Source organism: Mya arenaria, chromosome 11, assembly GCF_026914265.1.
Source record: "Mya arenaria isolate MELC-2E11 chromosome 11, ASM2691426v1".
NCBI classification, from domain to species: Eukaryota; Metazoa; Mollusca; class Bivalvia; order Myida; family Myidae; genus Mya; species Mya arenaria.
In genome coordinates this window covers 20,741,983-20,759,918 of record NC_069132.1, presented here as the reverse complement: position 1 = coordinate 20,759,918, position 17,936 = coordinate 20,741,983, and the positions used below count along the sequence as shown (strand labels likewise).

The 17,936-nt window shown below is 35.9% G+C and overlaps 1 protein-coding gene across 1 annotated transcript in view; it reads right to left on the bottom strand.

Annotated features, from left to right (window-relative positions):
* LOC128209692 (two pore channel protein 2-like) overlaps positions 1-17,936 on the bottom strand; it is a 48,250-nt gene that overhangs the window by 14,212 nt on the left and 16,102 nt on the right. The window contains exons 3-4 of the mRNA XM_052913854.1: positions 10,157-10,277; positions 5,442-5,570 (exon numbers count right to left, since the gene is read on the bottom strand). Of these exons, the coding sequence (XP_052769814.1) occupies positions 5,442-5,570; positions 10,157-10,277 (250 nt within the window). The remainder of the gene's footprint in view (positions 1-5,441; positions 5,571-10,156; positions 10,278-17,936) is intronic.

Sequence of the window (17,936 nt, the reverse complement as noted above, 5' to 3'; positions counted from 1 at the left end):
TAACGCTGGCTACGCCCCTGAAATTGTTCTGTTGCAATTTTGGGCAAATCATTCTCATTGGTATGCCTATCAAGCATCAAACATGTATGTCTCAAAATAATCAATAAAAACAAGCCATATTACTGAAATGTTCAAGGCCAACAGATCCCTTCAGAGAAAATCATGCATAACCCTTTTATCTACATATATTCTCCCTCCAAACAGAGACCTGGTATGTTAATTTGCATATTTAATCCAGGACATCCACATACTATGAATGCACTTCCCCCTTTGGCAGAATGTTACAATACCCTTATTCGTTATTTCAATTTATTTCTGAAGACAGCATGAACTTTTATAGAAAAGGAGTGTCAGTAATTTAGTCTGACAGTCTGTGATTTTTTTTTCAATCAGAAGGAAATTTTGCAATTTTAACATGGCCATGTTTTGACATGCTTGAACAGTGTGTGAATTGTGATCAAAATTGTGCTTGATTAATTTTGTGCTAATGCGTATATCATGGACTTGACATATTTCTTAGTTACCACATGGCTTGTTCCAAAGGGTAAAGCATTTGGAAATGTCAGTTCAAACCTGATAAATATGAAATTCTTTTCCTTAATTCAATTTTGATATTTTCAAAACACCCTCTTTTTTAAAAACTTGTTTTAATAGATATCTATGGATAAGAAGACTCTTAATTTGAACATCAACTTGTTTAGACTAAGAAATAATGAGCCCTTAAAGCTGCACTCCCACAGATTGACTATTTTAACAGCTTCTTTTATTTTTTGTTTTGGAAAGAGCAAATTATTGCGTAAATATATATGTGCAAACCAATAATAAGATATCTGATAAAATATCAGATCTTAGATTTTCATATTTATGTTCAAAAATTGATGCTTAATGGCTTAAACTGATACTAACGGTTAAAGAAAAAATGCATAAAACATCAATTTTTGAACTTAAGTATAAGAATCTATGATCTGATTTTTTGTCAGCAGTCTTATATTACTGGTTTCCATGGATTTTCGCAAAAAAATGGTTCGTTCGGAAACAAAAAATAAAGAAGTTGTCAATACTTTCAATCTGTGTGAGTGCAGCTTTAACAACAAAAATAGAACAAACCTACAATTAAGCAAATGAAATTTCAGATAGGTATAAATGAAGTGCTATCCTTAATCATTAACAATTTCATTCTTCAAGTTGGGTTTTACCTCAGCCTACTGTCACTCACCTGATGCACAATCCATGCATAAGATTTTACGTCTACAATGAATTAGACAATGAGGTTGTTTCCTAAGTCAATTAAATGACCTAAAGTAACTAGCTTAATGATTAAGAAGAGCTCATTATCATCAATCACTCCACCCATTCTGAATAATGTTTATTCATAAAGATTTTATTTTTTTTCGTGTTTTTTATTTACTTGTATACTTTATATCCAGTTAAATACAGCCATCACACATTTTTTCTCTCCTAAATACACATGGGGATATCAATATAACATTGGTCTATTTCTATTGGTCAAAAAAATGTCACGACTCCCAATATTTATGAAACACCGCTGTTGGTCATGGACAGGTCACGCGGTGACACCACATTTTTCCATTTTCCAAATTAAAATTACAACAAAATGGCGTCTTTATTCGGATTTGATGAATATTTCAATGAATAAATAAAACATTTAAACAGGAGAACAGGTTGTCAACGTTATACGGGGTTAGTAGGTGACATAGTATTGGAAATATGGGGGGCAAGAATCCAAGAATTTAGGTTCGAGCTTCACTCCACCGCAATATGGTTTCCTTTACATTGAATATCCCATATCGCGGGTTACCTACTGACCATGGAACTTATAGTATCCTTCCACATGTTTTTAAACAAATTCATAGACAAGAATGTTTTTTTCAAATGACAATTTGTCATTTTGTATTCATTGTGATGAAAAAATGTAAAATTAAATTTCCAACCAATTCTTAAGAGGAAAATGTTATCTCCTGATAAAAACTTTCAATCACGTTGGGTACTGAATGGGGTACTATATATTGGTTTAAATAGGAAATGACGTCATGAACACATAGTAATCTATGACTTCATCTTACCGGTGACCATTATGATGTCACAATTAAAAAGAGTTTAGTTTTTTGTTGTTATTCCTTTCTGCTGTACTTGATATCACCTTTATATGTATTCTTCTTACAAACAGTGTGAGAATGATCGCATGATTCTTTGGTTTGAAATTTTTCCTAATACAAATTTTTGCAATGCATGCTTGTAGTCCAGAGAATAGCATCGCTTTAATGGTACATGTATCCTGTTTTTAGCTCGACTATTCGAAGAATATGGAGAGCTATACTACTCACCCAAGCGTCGGCGTCACACCTTGGTTAAGGTTTTGCATGTAAGCACCTTTAAGTCATTATCTCAGCAAATACATCATGTATTGCATTGAAACTTTAGATATGTATTCCCAACTATCTAACCTACTAAATTAATGAAGTTAGATAACACTTATTTGAATTTAATGCAAAAATGGGCCTTTATTATTTGACTTTGAAATTCTGGTTAAGGTTTTGCATGTAAGCACACATAGGTTGATATCTCAGCAACTACTTGATGTATTGCATTAAGATTTTATACAATAGTACTCAACCATCCAACCTTCCTAATTAACCAAGTAAGATAACTCTAGTTTGCATTTAATGCAAATAATGACCCTTTATTATTCGACTTAAAAATTCTGGTTAAGGTTTTGCTTTATTATTTGACATATAAATTCAAATACATCATGTATTGCATTGAAACTTTATACACAGGCTCCCAACTATTCAACCTTCTTAAATAATCAGGAAAGATAACTCTATCTTTTATATTTTATCATTTTTGCCCCTTTATTATGCAACTTAGAAATACTGTTTAAGTTTCAAGTATTGGACTTAAAATTTTCCATGTAACCACATTCATGTTAATATCTCAACAAATACATAATGTATTGCATTGAAATCTAATCTAATTTTACAGTGATCCATGTTTCGCCAAAACTTTTTAATCCTTACACTGAACAGCGGCGTAATAGTCGAGCGCGCAGTCTCTGTGACAGCTCTTGTTTACTAGAGAAGTAAAACAGGTAAGTTGTTTTTGTTGTCTTTACTTAAAGAATATTTTGATAAAAAAGATACTAAAACTCGTCATCATATAATAGACTGTATTATACAACTCGTCAAGGAAATATGTTAGTAAGATCGACAAAGGCTAAGTTATTTACACATTTCCTGAAGTTGTTGAATATGTTTTTAAAGCTTCATCAATGAAAACTTGACATCAGTACTGTTTTGAAAACAAACATATATTTATATATGTCGTTCTCGGATGACCCTGACTGGGACCTTTTTGACCTAATTATTTTTTAGATCTATAGCATTTAAGACAGTTTTGAAAACAATATTTAATTTTGTCTTTTGATGACCTAGATTGTGGCCTTTTGACACGCATTAAAATTTGAAGCTTCAGTCATGAAATTAAGACCATTGATTCGAACTCAAAAATCAAAAATTGTGCTTTGATAACGTTGTCCTTTCGACATACTTTCCTATTTTTAAGCTACTTCAATGAACGTTTTTTAGTACAGTTTTCAAAACAAAAAGCAATGTTGTGCTTTGATGACATAGAATATGATTTTTGACATACATTCTATTTTTGAAGCAACAGCAAAAAATTTTAGACCATGTGTATAACTTTTAAAACAAATATCAATTTTGTACTTGGATAACCTTGATAATTACCGTTTGACCATCTTTTCTATTCTAAGGTACTGCAACGAAAGTTCAGTAAGTTTTGCAAAACAATTATCAATGTTGTCCTCAGATCTTCTTTACTGTGACCTTTTGACCCTCTTTCATAAAATGTACTGCTTTAAGAATAATTATGAATGTTGTGTTTGGCTAACCATGATTGTGACATTTTCACTTACTTTTTTTATTTTTGTGGCCTCTGCAATAAAATGTTGCTATGTTTGGAAAACAATTCATCATTGCTGTTCTCGGGTTACTTTAAAGGGACTGTACACCAGATTGGCACTAATTTTTTTTTTCCTGTAACGGAACTCAGGGCAATTATTTAATAGAATGTGTTAAGCTTTGAATCATAATTATAGAGAAAGGACCAAAATGTAACAAAATAGCAGTCCAGTGTTGTATCCGCTGTGCTACAAAGGCTTACTCCAAACGGGTGGTATTTTTAAGCTATATACCTTCGTAGACATACCCAGTAATATTTTTAATGGAAAAATACAAAATCACTGCTTAGCTAAAATAAATTGTAAACTATGTGGTACTTCAGTTAGTAAGATTCAATGCATTGTACACATTAATACCAAGTTTATGTCAGTTTTCGACAATTGTTTTTCTTGCAGATTGATCATCTTGTGCACAGTTGCTTCAGCTAAGGCCTACGTTTTTAATTTTGAGTACAACATTGATACAAGATATTTGGTTTGAAGCATTGTCTAATTGTCCTCACCTAAGAGTGTTCAAATTATGCTTCTATATTCAAGATTAGGTTCCGATGATTTTCTGTGTTTATAAGAGAAAGGACTTAGTTCTATACTTGCAGCAGACCGAACAATGTCACCGTCCATCAGCACTTTCAGTGCTTTGATTAATATTTGGTCTTACTTGCTTTTATTGTCAAAATCAGGCAAATGCCAATATATAATCATGGCATTACATGCATTGAAACACGAAATACAATATATATCATAAGAGATTTCATGGCATTTTTCGAGAGATGGCAATCATGAGAGCTAGTAACCTAAAACATAGAGTCTGCCCTTATACCACCATAGAAGGTGAAACATATCAGATTTTGATCAATATTTAACATATGCGGACAGAAGATAGAGCTGTGACAGACTCAAGCACCCGCCGTACCGCCATCAAATGAGTGTCGGCACACGAATTGCCCTGAAAATCGTAGTCTATTTTTAACACGAATATTTATACTACAAAGAAAACTAATACGATTTAGATAAAAAAAATCCCGGCGTCTTTCCAAGGAATGCCATAAAAAGTCAGAAAAAATATTATTTCATAACCCCGAAACAAAGTGACCTGCTAGATACTTATACTGAAGGTATATAATTATATGTTGATGATAGAATCAGTATATAAACCTATAGATGATTATATATTCAACAGTTGTATTCGCCGAATGGACCTGACCCGAGCGCAGGTACAAATACATAGAGGATATGAATTGCGGAAGAGCTCATCTAGTGTTGTAGATGGCTGTCTCTTATCCCAGCTTCGTGGGTTCGATTCCTACATTCTCTTGACCGCTCAAATTCAACACAAGAACTCGGTTTTTCCGAAGAGTCGACATCGAGCTTGGGTGTATCAGCTGCCAGCTTTCGTCACAATGGAGCTTAAAGAAATTTGTACAAAGAAATAAAAATATCTTACAATGATGCTGGCGATGGCGACGATGATTTTCAAGTCCTTCCTGAAGCCTCTCCATGAGCGCCAATGGGCGTGGTGCACGATGCGCGAAATGAATACAAGCAGGCACACACTCTCAACTGACATCGTGGCCTGCAACGACACAGTCAGGAAATACTTATGAACGTTTCAAAATCATATACAGATAGTATTATGATTGTACCAGCGTTAGGTAACTTGTGGCATAATTGCTGCTTATTTTGAAACAGAAACTTTGTAAATTTATGTGTTGTTATATCAATTGAAAGTACTTTAAAAACGTAGCTAGGATGCCGTATGGCGTCTTAGTTGCACCTCCTAGGATAGTTTTAGCCGATTTTAAGATATCGCCCGGGGCTCGTGAGGGAATCGCATGGATATCGTAAAATACTCGATCGATATTCTTGGCAGTCGTACGGGCGTTTTATTTTTAAAAATGCGTTGTCATTTGTGTTGTGGGTAGCAAATTATCTGACACCTTTGTACAACGTGTTTACAAAAATGATTAATGATCCGATTAGCAAAGAGAAAAACATTGAATGCCTACATTAATTCCATATTCCTGCATTAAGGAAATACCAGAAGGTTTATTGCCAGTGACACACAATGGTGAATGCCTATCATAACGTTCAAAGTAATACAATTATCTGGAATACGATTTATTAGTGTCGGCTTATTTGTGGCAGAACCCTTTAATACATCACAAAAAAATCAACATTCTGATGAAGTCATTACTGCCATTTCACAAAGATTAAGTTAAATAATTAATATTTAATAAGACTCTTAAAGAATTACAATGACAGCATGTTGAAGAACAGGCTTTTTGTTCAAAGCAATGTAATTGTCTGAAATGAGATTTAATGATGTCAACAAAATCATTTAATACATAAGAAAGATAAAATTACCATACAGAGGTACAATGTTGTTTGCTTAATATCATATTTTAATACCCCCGTATATTAAGAGCAAAACTGAATTTCAAAAGCCATATACGTTGTCAAAACATTATAAAATATAAATGTAAAGAGTCATACATGTATGCATATATATGACACAGTGTACAATTTTCTCCCACCTCAGATAAGTAGATCCAATAATTTAACCATGCTAGAAATTCTTATCTTGCCCACGGGCGAAGATAAAATTCCCTTGTTAAAGACTGTCGTCTGTAGCAACATGGAAACCTTGTCTTGTGGCAATACTTAGAACGCTAAATAATTATTTCTCGCTTCAAATGTCACCATAAATCAGTTTTCACTCACCTTTTAAGAAATAATGCTTCACTCTCCTTAGGACTATTTGAAGACCGGTTTGACTATTCACATAATCGAAATCACTGCGCGCATATCCATGACAACCACGAATTATCGCATATCCATACGCAATTATTTTCACTAAGCACAAAAAAGTTCCAGCAAAAAATACATATTTACTTAGTTTTGTTTAACTGAGGTGGGAGAAAAAGCATCTACCATAGCCGCTCGTGTAAGATAGGTTCATCCCGACCCTCGCGCAGGGTGTTTTGCGGAAACTCGGTAAACCTCGTTTCCGTAAACCACCCTCCGTTCGGGTCGGAATGAACCTATCTTACACTCTCGGCCATGGAAGATACTTCTATCTTCCACCCGTGCTGTTTCTATATTTCTTCCCTTTTGTACTTGAAATTAAATCGATGTATCTATGTTTATACCGTACACCAAATTGTATCAATGAGGAGCACGTACGTGACAAATTACTTAAAGCTGCACTCTCACAGATTTACCATTTTAACAACTTTTTATTTTATGTCTAAGAAAGAGTGAATTTTTGCGTAAATATCTGCAAACCAATGATATAAGATTGCTGACAAAAAATCAGATCGTAGATTTTCATATTTCCGTATACTAACGGTTTAAGAAAAATGCATAAAACATTAATTTTTGAACTTAAATATAAAAATCTGCGATCTGATCTTTTGGCAGCAGTCTTATATAACTGGTTTCCATGGATTTTCGTAAAACTTGACTCGTTCCAAGACAAAAAATAAAAAAGTTGTCAAAGCGTTCGATCTGTGAGAGTGCAGCTTTAACGATGCACTCTTACTCCCAAATGAGATTTACCACAATTCATAATTATGATTTATTATTCCAAAAATGATATATAAATGTCGAAAACACTGGTTCTTATGAGGGATACTGAGTTTAATTTGAAAGAAATGAGCATTAAACACGGTATTTCTACCTTATGAGACTATAGTATACCACAGTAAATCTTTTGGCATTCACCAATCATTTAACATTTTTGCGCTTTCATCTATTAGATACACGGTTACAATATTGTTATCAGTAATTACTGTTTTTATTATTTAGTAAGTAGTTAAAGGTTTATCAGTCAAAATTTATATTTGTTGTACATGTGTTGGTATTGATTTTGAATAAGAGTGTCACTTTAATAATTGTCTTGAACCTTGAATCTTGAATCTTTGAAAACGCCCTCCCTCCATCACCTTCCCGTAGTTGAGAGCAGATATCAAATTTTGAGGAAACTTAATAATTATTAAGGGAGGGAACCCTTTCTCATTGTCAAACGTTCAGTTGTCCGCCTTTCTCTTTTTAGTTCTAATCCTGTTCGGGCGTGTGTTTTTCTCACGAAGACATAACGGAATAACTACATCCCTTCATGCCCAAAACGTTACCTGTGCACAACTTAAATTAAAAATAATGCGATTTTTAAGAGCTTTATCTATACGAAATACTGAAAATAATTTGTACAAGCAGTATATAATACATTCAGTTGTTATTTTTTTTTTTAAACTACGCAAGAAAATCAGGGTATGAAGAATTTAGAGATCATATAAATTTGGAGAAAATAAAAACTTTGGGAACAACGAATACATAAAGATCAGAGAGATATATGTTAGTGTGTGTGTATACCACGTGATAAATTACGTCATATATGATACATCAGAAGGCAACATTTTGCTTAAATAATTCAAAGATAACTTTTCTTTTACAACACCATTTTAAATGAAACAAAGGGCAGTCTATGGCGCTTAAAGAGCCCCGCATTCGATTTATTACAGGAGTTTGAAAGGTGATTAGTTTCATCAGACTGCTCGACAAACCATTTTCCAAAATATTGTTTTGAAAGTGCTCTGTCAGACGGCCGTATTGTGAAAAGGTTTGTCGAAGTGTTTTAAAAAACTGAACTCTCAATCAAACTCTGATAAAAGACCGAAGGTGGGGCTCCGTAAGCGGCGTAGACTGCGCTATGTATTATTTAAAATGGTGAATAAATAGGAAAGTTATCTTTGTTTAGAGTCTTCATTCGAAGCAAAATATTGCCTTCCGACCGACTATTTATGACGCAATTTATCACGTGGTATACACACACTGTATATCTAGAGGCTTTGTGGTGATTGCAGATTTTTACATTTTTGTAATCAGGAAATGAATTTAATCCACTATCTTTCATTATTTTATTTTATATATTTCTTATTTGAAAATATATCATCAAAAATCCACAGGATATTGTTGATAAGGTAGTCTGGAGAATTTTGACCCCAAAGCAAAGTTATAAATAAATGTCTAAGGCCATTTCCGAAAGAATGAGAATGCTTTTTGAATCAATATCTGATAAAATCTTCTTTCGTAAAATTTGGTCAACTCTTTACTACCCCAAAACATGTCACAAAGGGTGTATGTTTTACTACCGCAAAAGGTCGTTTCCAAACCTAAATAAAACATGAACTTTTTTAAATTTTGGCCTTCCCCACCCACCTTTTCACTGTGGAAGGCCCTTAATAATTTCAGTAATAAAGGTGCAGTGAATGTTTTATAGTATTTTATATTTATTATTGTACACTCGCACTTGTTGATTTCCGATACAGATATAGTCATTATCTCAATTGGTTAAACAGTTGTGAATATTAGCCAGGCGTCGCGTCAATGCCACACTGAAAGCGATGATGATGTTAATCTTTCTTCCATAGTCCTCAAAATGGGTCAAAACGATGGCGGCATTTAGCGAGAAGGATCGTAACGCTTCACTTAAAATACTTAGAATCACGTGTTCAGTCGTGGTTTTCAGTCACAAAAAAACATTTGTCAAACACTTAACATGAATGGCCATGGTATTCAAACCACGATCAATTATGTATGATTAATCTCTCAATAAGTGATATATCCATTCTCATTTGTCACAGTCATCAGCTAAATTCCACAACAACACCAACAACAACAACCTGTAATGCGTTCGGGCAATTATGCCTAAAGCAAGTAAGAATTCTACGGGGAATTGGTAATGAATTGTGCCATATTACTGACAACTAAACCCATTATCAAATGATAATTGTTCCTCCCAGTAATGCAAAAGCAATAAACGGTGCCAAGGATGCACTAGAATTACATATTGATATTATAGAACCGCCAATGTAACATGCTGTACAATTCGTGAGGCCAGAATGAAAATAGGTACTGTACTTCATTTACTATACAAACAAAGCTTAATTTCTAAAATATAAAACGAATGATAAGTGTTTGATGCATCTTCATTGTTTTGTTTCATTTAATATATTAAACATCATTGTAGCGATTCGGAAATACGTCAGGCTGTGTTTATAACAGAGAAAATCGTCTTCGTTCAAATCACCTATTCCTCACCCAATAACAAATGTGATGGCTAAGTTCAATATTTATGCGAAAAGCTCTAGTGTGACTAACCTGGTAGGGAAGTTCGAGCCTTTTTACTGCGGGTTTCTCAAACAGTGTCAGCAGCAATGTGGTCACGATGGCCACGTATAGGGGAAGGCGGAGGTACGTCGACTTGAAATAGTTATACGATCTGCAAAACCATTATAAAGGGCTAGTGCAAAATCCACCCTTCACAGACAAATTCCTTGTGCAGTTATACTAATTTGATGTTGTATTTTTTAATGTAACAAATAGTTATAAGGTACATACAATTTGAACAAAACATAATCTTTGACATTACCACTTCAATATTAATTTTGATGGCGACCGCCTATGCTTAATTAGTGAGTAGGGAGTTTGTTCGTGGTCTTTTTTCTCCATTACACAGTTAACAAAGCTGTGTAGACTAAATGTGTAGCTGTTTACTATTTGTAAAGAATAATAGGGTTTTTTTTATAAATAGTGTAAATAAACATGAACACACTTCGAAGGGAAAACAATCAGAACAAAACAAATACATATTAACAAGGATACAGTGATTTCATATAGACTAAAACAGGCAAATACTAGTCAAGAGAAGAAATTTACAAAATGAATACTTGACGAAATAAAGAAACTTGATCAAGCGGTTTTTACGCATCATATTGGACAATAAATAACACAGATTTGTGTCAGCATTTTAAGCATTTACAGAACAGTCCCACACATATCACATATAATATACTACAATTACTTGAAATATCGAAGTTAGCTTTGTAAGTGAGATGCCTATAACATGAAAACAAAGTAAGATACAAGGAAAACCTTCGAACCAACTGGTCAAAATCTTTAAAATACATGATCGGCGTAGTTTAATATATGAAGTCTAGTTAACATTAAATTTTGGCGGGTTGATCTTTGGGTGGTTAAAAGCGAGGTTGTGAAAATTCAAAATTCAATAAAAACAATGTTTTATCAGTACATAAATAGAACAATATGGTGTTGAGTATCAGCTGAAAAGTCAGTTACAGAACATATTGCATATGAAAAATGTAAATGTGTTGTGTTTTATTCTTTAACAAAGTGTAATGTCCGCTCTTTTGGTCACAGGGCCCTTGTGCGACGAAACCAATGCCTAATAAACGAATTGGTTTGCCCATGAAACTTCATTTAATGCATATATTTCGGATTGTAGTATTTAGGTCATAAGAACTGGAACTGATAATTAACGAAAGAAAATAAAACAACCGAATACAAATTACAAAGAACAATGCAAACAATAGTATAAAAACCAAAACAATTGTTTCTATCAAAACATTCAAAATAACGAATGTTTAATGTCTGAAAATAAAACCATGTGCTGCTTCTTCTGTCGTATGTGTATTTGCTTGGTATTTTCTAATGTCATTGTGAAAATAACTGTGTTATAAACCCTTAAACTATTCAGGAAATACTTATACCCTTAGCAGTTAACATTCACTGGGTAACTACACGCGAAAACACAGTATAAATCATTAATGCACAATTAACCAAACCCTAACAGCCACTCGACGGGAGGTGCACAGTATGGTTCAAAACGTTATAAAAGGTATGTTAATTTTAAAATTTAAACTCTTAATGAGAGATCAACAATGCCAAAAGACACTACACATAATTGAGAAATGAGCAACAGGACGTCTCATCAGATCCAGCATAACTGAATTAATGGACCGAACAGAGTATTGCAATTAAGTGATACTTCATAATTGACCAAAAGGGCATGCTATAGAATACTGGTGATTTAATAGACAAGCAAGCAGTAAATCAAATCAATTTTAATAAAGTTTCACTTAATGATCGTCTGTGGATTTATTTTATGTTCACTTACGTTGAAAATAGATACCTTCAGGATAGGAGCATCGATATTTTAATATGTTAATAGCTTAACAGCAGGTCAGATCTATTCTTGTTACATGTATAACTATTTCGTTATTAATGATATCCCGCGTGTATAGATCATGTTATGTAATGTTTATAAAAGTAAACTTAACATGGAGTAAAGTTATTCTCAGTCCGTTCATTATCAGTCCGTAAATGATAGCATTCCACAGCAAAAAGTTGGCTTTGAAGGACCAGATCATAAAGTATATCAAAATTTGATTTTCCTTTAGTTTTGAGGTTTAGTATTTGGCAAGCGTAATACATACATCCGTTGAAACATCTTTAAGTGTTATAATGAGTTGGGCTAATATCATGGAAGATTTTATCAAATAATCATTTGCATAATTTTGAAAGTGTCTTTATACAAAATGAAAATGTTCTCATGTCACAATATTCGAGACCACAAGATCAACAATGACTTATGATTTTGTGGTGATTTAAAGGTATTTGTATATTTGTTTTTCACTTTTTCATTATTTTAATTGAATGCTGTTCTTATTTGAAAAGATGCCATCAAGAAACCACACGACATTGCTGATTTGGTAGTCTGGGGCACTTTGACACAAATATATAAACTGCCGACCGACTTTGCAGAAAAAAAAATGAAAATGCTTTATGATCTGATCAATAATAACAAATATCATATATTCTTTCTTAAAATTTGCCGAGCTCCTTATTATCCGAAAACATGTTGCAAAAGATAAGAATTTCACTCCTGAAAAACATTGTTCCTCGTTACTAAATAATATAAGCATTATCGCAACATTTAAAAATAATTTTACTTTCCCACCCACTTTTGCACCCTGTAAGGCCTTAACTTATTTTTAATATAACTTTAAGAAACTTTTTTTTATTTTCAAACAGTGTGAATAGACTATTAAACGAACGTAGAAAGTCGTTGAACTCACATGTGACCTTTGCATATGATATATGTTGTCCATTCACGGACGTTCGATTGGACACGACAAGTATCCATGAATGCGCAAGCGTAGGGATTTTATGGGTACTATGGGAAGCGAATAAGCCATTTGTATCATTAAGAATTTCTTACATTGTTACCTACAGTTCGTGTCAATGTAAGTTTTAATTGATTTTCAATGCGATGCCTTTTACAACATAACACATATGACGTGATATTTTGTTCATCACCTCCTAAACGTAATATTCTAGAAATAATATATGATGATACTTTTTAATGACTTAGAAGACTTTTATCGCTTCGTTCGGTCAACCTTTCTGAATTAATCGTAACGATGTTACATAACATGGTGTTTTTTCTATAACATATTACGTATGTTCAGACTTTAAATATATCGTGTTTCAGGGGGTTGAGAACTAAATCTGAGCAATTTTTAAACTTAATAGCTAAGAATTCCTCAGATTTGGTTCTATGTATATATCTACATACGATAGCCTAGGAGAAAGTTAATATTGCAGGAATGGTCTCGTGTGTTTTGTGTGTGTGTGCTTGTTGTTGAAACGAAGAAGGGCACTCGAGATAAAATCATGTCATGAAGCGCGCTATTTCCATGCATGCCCTTCCTGAACCGATCAGCAATCACTTTGAATAGAGCGGTACAATCCCAGTAGACTACATTATTATGATATTTTTTAATGTAAAATACAGCGAAAGCCAAACGGTTCGAATAAATAGACCTCATTCACGGTAAGTGATATTTCAAAAATAGAAACAAAAAACACCGTTTCTGCTCGTCGCCTACGGTTTTCATGTCAAATTTCTTCATTATTTTTGGTTAATTTGACACAACATCCCTTAAATAAAAATAGATTTACATTCACAAATAATATGGTCATTCTTTAAAAAAAGATATGTTCCTAAATCCAAAACGATAACAGTAACAATGCAAAGAAAATGCTGAGATGTACTGAACTTTGTTGCGGTGTCGGATAGAACCGGCAAATGAAAAATGTGGACGGAAAAAATCCGCTTTGCATCATCACCGTGTCACCGCTGATGATGTTTTTATGAGCAGTTGTTGCCATTGACATTTACTTGACAGTACGTGTAGATTGCATCTAAAAGTTGCAGAACAATTAACAGCACATCATTAATGGAATTAATTGTAACATATATTAAACAATATAAACGAGAGAAAATGCAGAAAAACTTTTACACATAATAATTGTTTTGGCAAAGGATTTTAGCAAACAGTAACGTAAGCGATCACTAACTACATGTGTTACACTTTTTGAATACTCTATGCGGGAAAATGTCATCTTCAGTCATATGGGTAATTGATTTAACTGTGAGACAGACAATTAGCAACAATTATCGAATGATGTTTTAAACGTGTAAGCTACTTCGACCAACCTGTAAATGACAAATTATCTCGTATAGTACAATAGGTTGAAGTATGAAGTCAAACGATACACTGTTAAGTCCACACCTGAAACATTTGCATTGACCTTGGCAAGAAAAACAGTAGCCCAAATATATAATTATATTTATAACCGACCAATTGGCAGAAGAGGTACTTGCAGAAAATACAGTTTTCATGCGTTGAGTATATATGGGCAAGATAACAACGCAACCCGTGCTAAGGCTGTCGTTGAATCTTCATTGTACTATTCTTGGAATTCTTGAACAGATGGATATTCCTAGCCTACCTTTATAAACGGATTCATTGATTGTGATTGTTTATATGCTTTCCATTTAAAAGAGCTTTCGATGGTGAATTTAAACTTATTTATGTTGAATTCTGATATTTAAAACAGCGTAAACCTTTTACTAATAACAAAATATAGATTATCATTGACATTATAGGTATGGCAGATTAATCAATTTTATTTTCATTTCTGGTTGATTCATGTTGACTGTTTCAATGTCATCGCCTGTTTGATCATAAAAGTGCCTACAAATTGAGTCACATGAAGAATTTAATCAGTAAAATCAGTGTGACAATTCACTTCGAACATATGGAAATCAAATTAAGCGATTTCTGCTCAGTGCTTTGCGGAGCACAGTTCGAGCTAATAGGCTGTCACAGCAGACATACCAACATCAATGCAAGTGTTTGTCTGTGTCGGAAACAATGGTTGACATTCTGAATCCCTACCAGTGCGAGAATGGTCCAATTTTATGGGTGAACACCGTAAAACAAAGACGGTGGAGATCCCTACCAGTGCGAGAATGGACCAACGGTATGGGTGTACACCTTTTAACCAAGAGGGTGTGGAATCCCTACCAGTGCGAGAATGGACCAATGGTATGGGTGTACACCTTTAAACCAAGAGGGTGTGGGATCCCTACCAGTGCGAGAATGGACCAATGGTATGGGTGTACATCTTTTAACCAACAGGGTGCGAGATCCCTACCAGTGCGAGAATGGACCAATGGTATGGGTGTACACCTTTAAACCAAGAGGGTGCGAGATCCCTACCAGTGCGAGAATGGACCAATGGTATGGGTGTACACCTTTAAACCATGAGGGTGTGGGATCCCTACCAGTGCGAGAATGGACCAATGGTATGGGCGTACACCTTTAAACCATGAGGTTGCGGGATCCCTACCAGTGCGAGAATGGACCAATGGTATGGGTGTACACCTTTAAACCAAGAGGGTGCAAGATCCCTATTAGTGCGACAATAGACCAATGGTATGGGTGTACACCTTTAAACCAAGAGGGTGCAAGATCCCTATCAGTGCGAGCCCTACCAGTGCGAGAATGGACCAATGGTATGGGTGTACACCTTTAAACCATGAGGGTGTGGGATCCCTACCAGTGCGAGAATGGACCAATGGTATGGGTGTACACCTTTAAACCAAGAGGTTGCGAGATCCCTACCAGTGCGAAAATGGCCCAATGGTATGGGTGTACACCTTTAAACCAAGAGGGTGTCCCTATCAGTGCGAGAATGGACCAATGGTATGGATGTACACCTTTAAACAATGAGGGTGTGAGATCCCTATCAGTGCGAGAATGGACCAATGGTATGGGTGTACACCTTTAAACCAAGAGGGTGTGGAATCCCTATTGGTGCGAGAATGGACCAATGGTATGGGTGTACACCTTTAAACCAAGGGGTTGCGAGATCACTACCAGTGCGAAAATGGCCCAATGGTATGGGTGTACACCTTTAAACCATGAGGGTGCGGGATCCCTACCAGTGCGAAAATGGGCCAATGGTATGGGTGTACACCATTAAACCATGAGGGTGTGGGATCCCTATCAGTGCGAGAATGGACCAATGGTATGGGTGTACACCTTTAAACCAAGAGGGTGTGGGATCCCTACCAGTGCGAGAATGGACCAATGGTATGGGTGTACATCTTTTAACCAAGAGGGTGCGAGATCCCTACCAGTGCGAGAATGGACCAATGATATGGGTGTACACCTTTAAACCAAGAGGGTGCGAGATCCCTACCAGTGCGAGAATGGACCAATGGTATGGGTGTACACCTTTAAACCATGAGGGTGTGGCATCCCTATCAGTGCGAGAATGGACCAATGGTATGGGTGTACACCTTTAAACCAAGAGGGTGTGGGATCCCTATCAGTGCGAGAATGGACCAATGGTATGGGTGTACACCTTTAAACCAAGAGGGTGTGGGATCCCTATCAGTGCGAGAATGGACCAATGGTATGGGTGTACACCTTTAAACCAAGAGGGTGCAAGATCCCTATCAGTGCGAGCCCTATCAGTGCGAGAATGGACCAATGGTATGGGTGTACACCTTTAAACCATGAGGTTGCGGGATCCCTACCAGTGCGAAAATGGACCAATGGTATGGGTGTACACCTTTAAACCAAGAGGGTGTGGGATCCCTACCAGTGCGAGAATGGACTAATGGTATGGGCGTACACCTTTAAACCAAGAGGGTGCAAGATCCCTATCAGTGCGAGAATGGACCAATGGTATGGGTGTACACCTTTAAACCATGAGGGTGTGGGATCCCTATCAGTGCGAGAATGGACCAATGGTATGGGTGTACACCTTTAAACCAAGAGGGTGTGGGATCCCTACCAGTGCGAGAATGGACCAATGGTATGGGTGTACACCTTTAAACCAAGAGGGTGTGGGATCCCTATCAGTGCGAGAATGGACCAATGGTATGGGTGTACACCTTTAAACCAAGAGGGTGCAAGATCCCTATCAGTGCGAGCCCTATCAGTGCGAGAATGGACCAATGGTATGGGTGTACACCTTTAAACCATGAGGTTGCGGGATCCCTACCAGTGCGAAAATGGACCAATGGTATGGGTGTACATCTTTTAACCAAGAGGGTGAGAGATCCTTACCAGTGCGAGAATGGACCAATGGTATGTGTGTACACCTTTAAACCATGAGGGTGTGGGATCCCTACCAGTGCGAGAATGGACCAATGGTATGGGCGTACACCTTTAAACCAAGAGGGTGCAAGATCCCTATCAGTGCGAGAATGGACCAATGGTATGGGTGTACACCTTTAAACCAAGAGGGTGCAAGATCCAAATCAGTGCGAGAATGGACCAATGGTATGGGTGTACGACTTTAAACCAAGAGGGTGCAAGATCCAAATCAGTGCGAGAATGGACCAATGGTATGGGCGTACACCTTTAAACCAAGAGGGTGCAAGATCCCTATCAGTGCGAGAATGGACCAATGGTATGGGTGTACACCTTTAAACCAAGAGGGTGTCCCTATCAGTGCGAGAATGGACCAATGGTATGGGTGTACGACTTTAAACCAAGAGGGTGCAAGATCCAAATCAGTGCGAGAATGGACCAATGGTATGGGTGTAGACCTTTAAACCAAGAGGGTGTGGGATCCCTATCAGTGCGAGAATGGACCAATGGTATGGGTGTACACCTTTAAACCAAGAGGTTGCGAGATCACTACCAGTGCGAAAATGGACCACTGGTATGGATGTACACCTTTAAACAATGAGGGTGTGAGATCCCTATCAGTG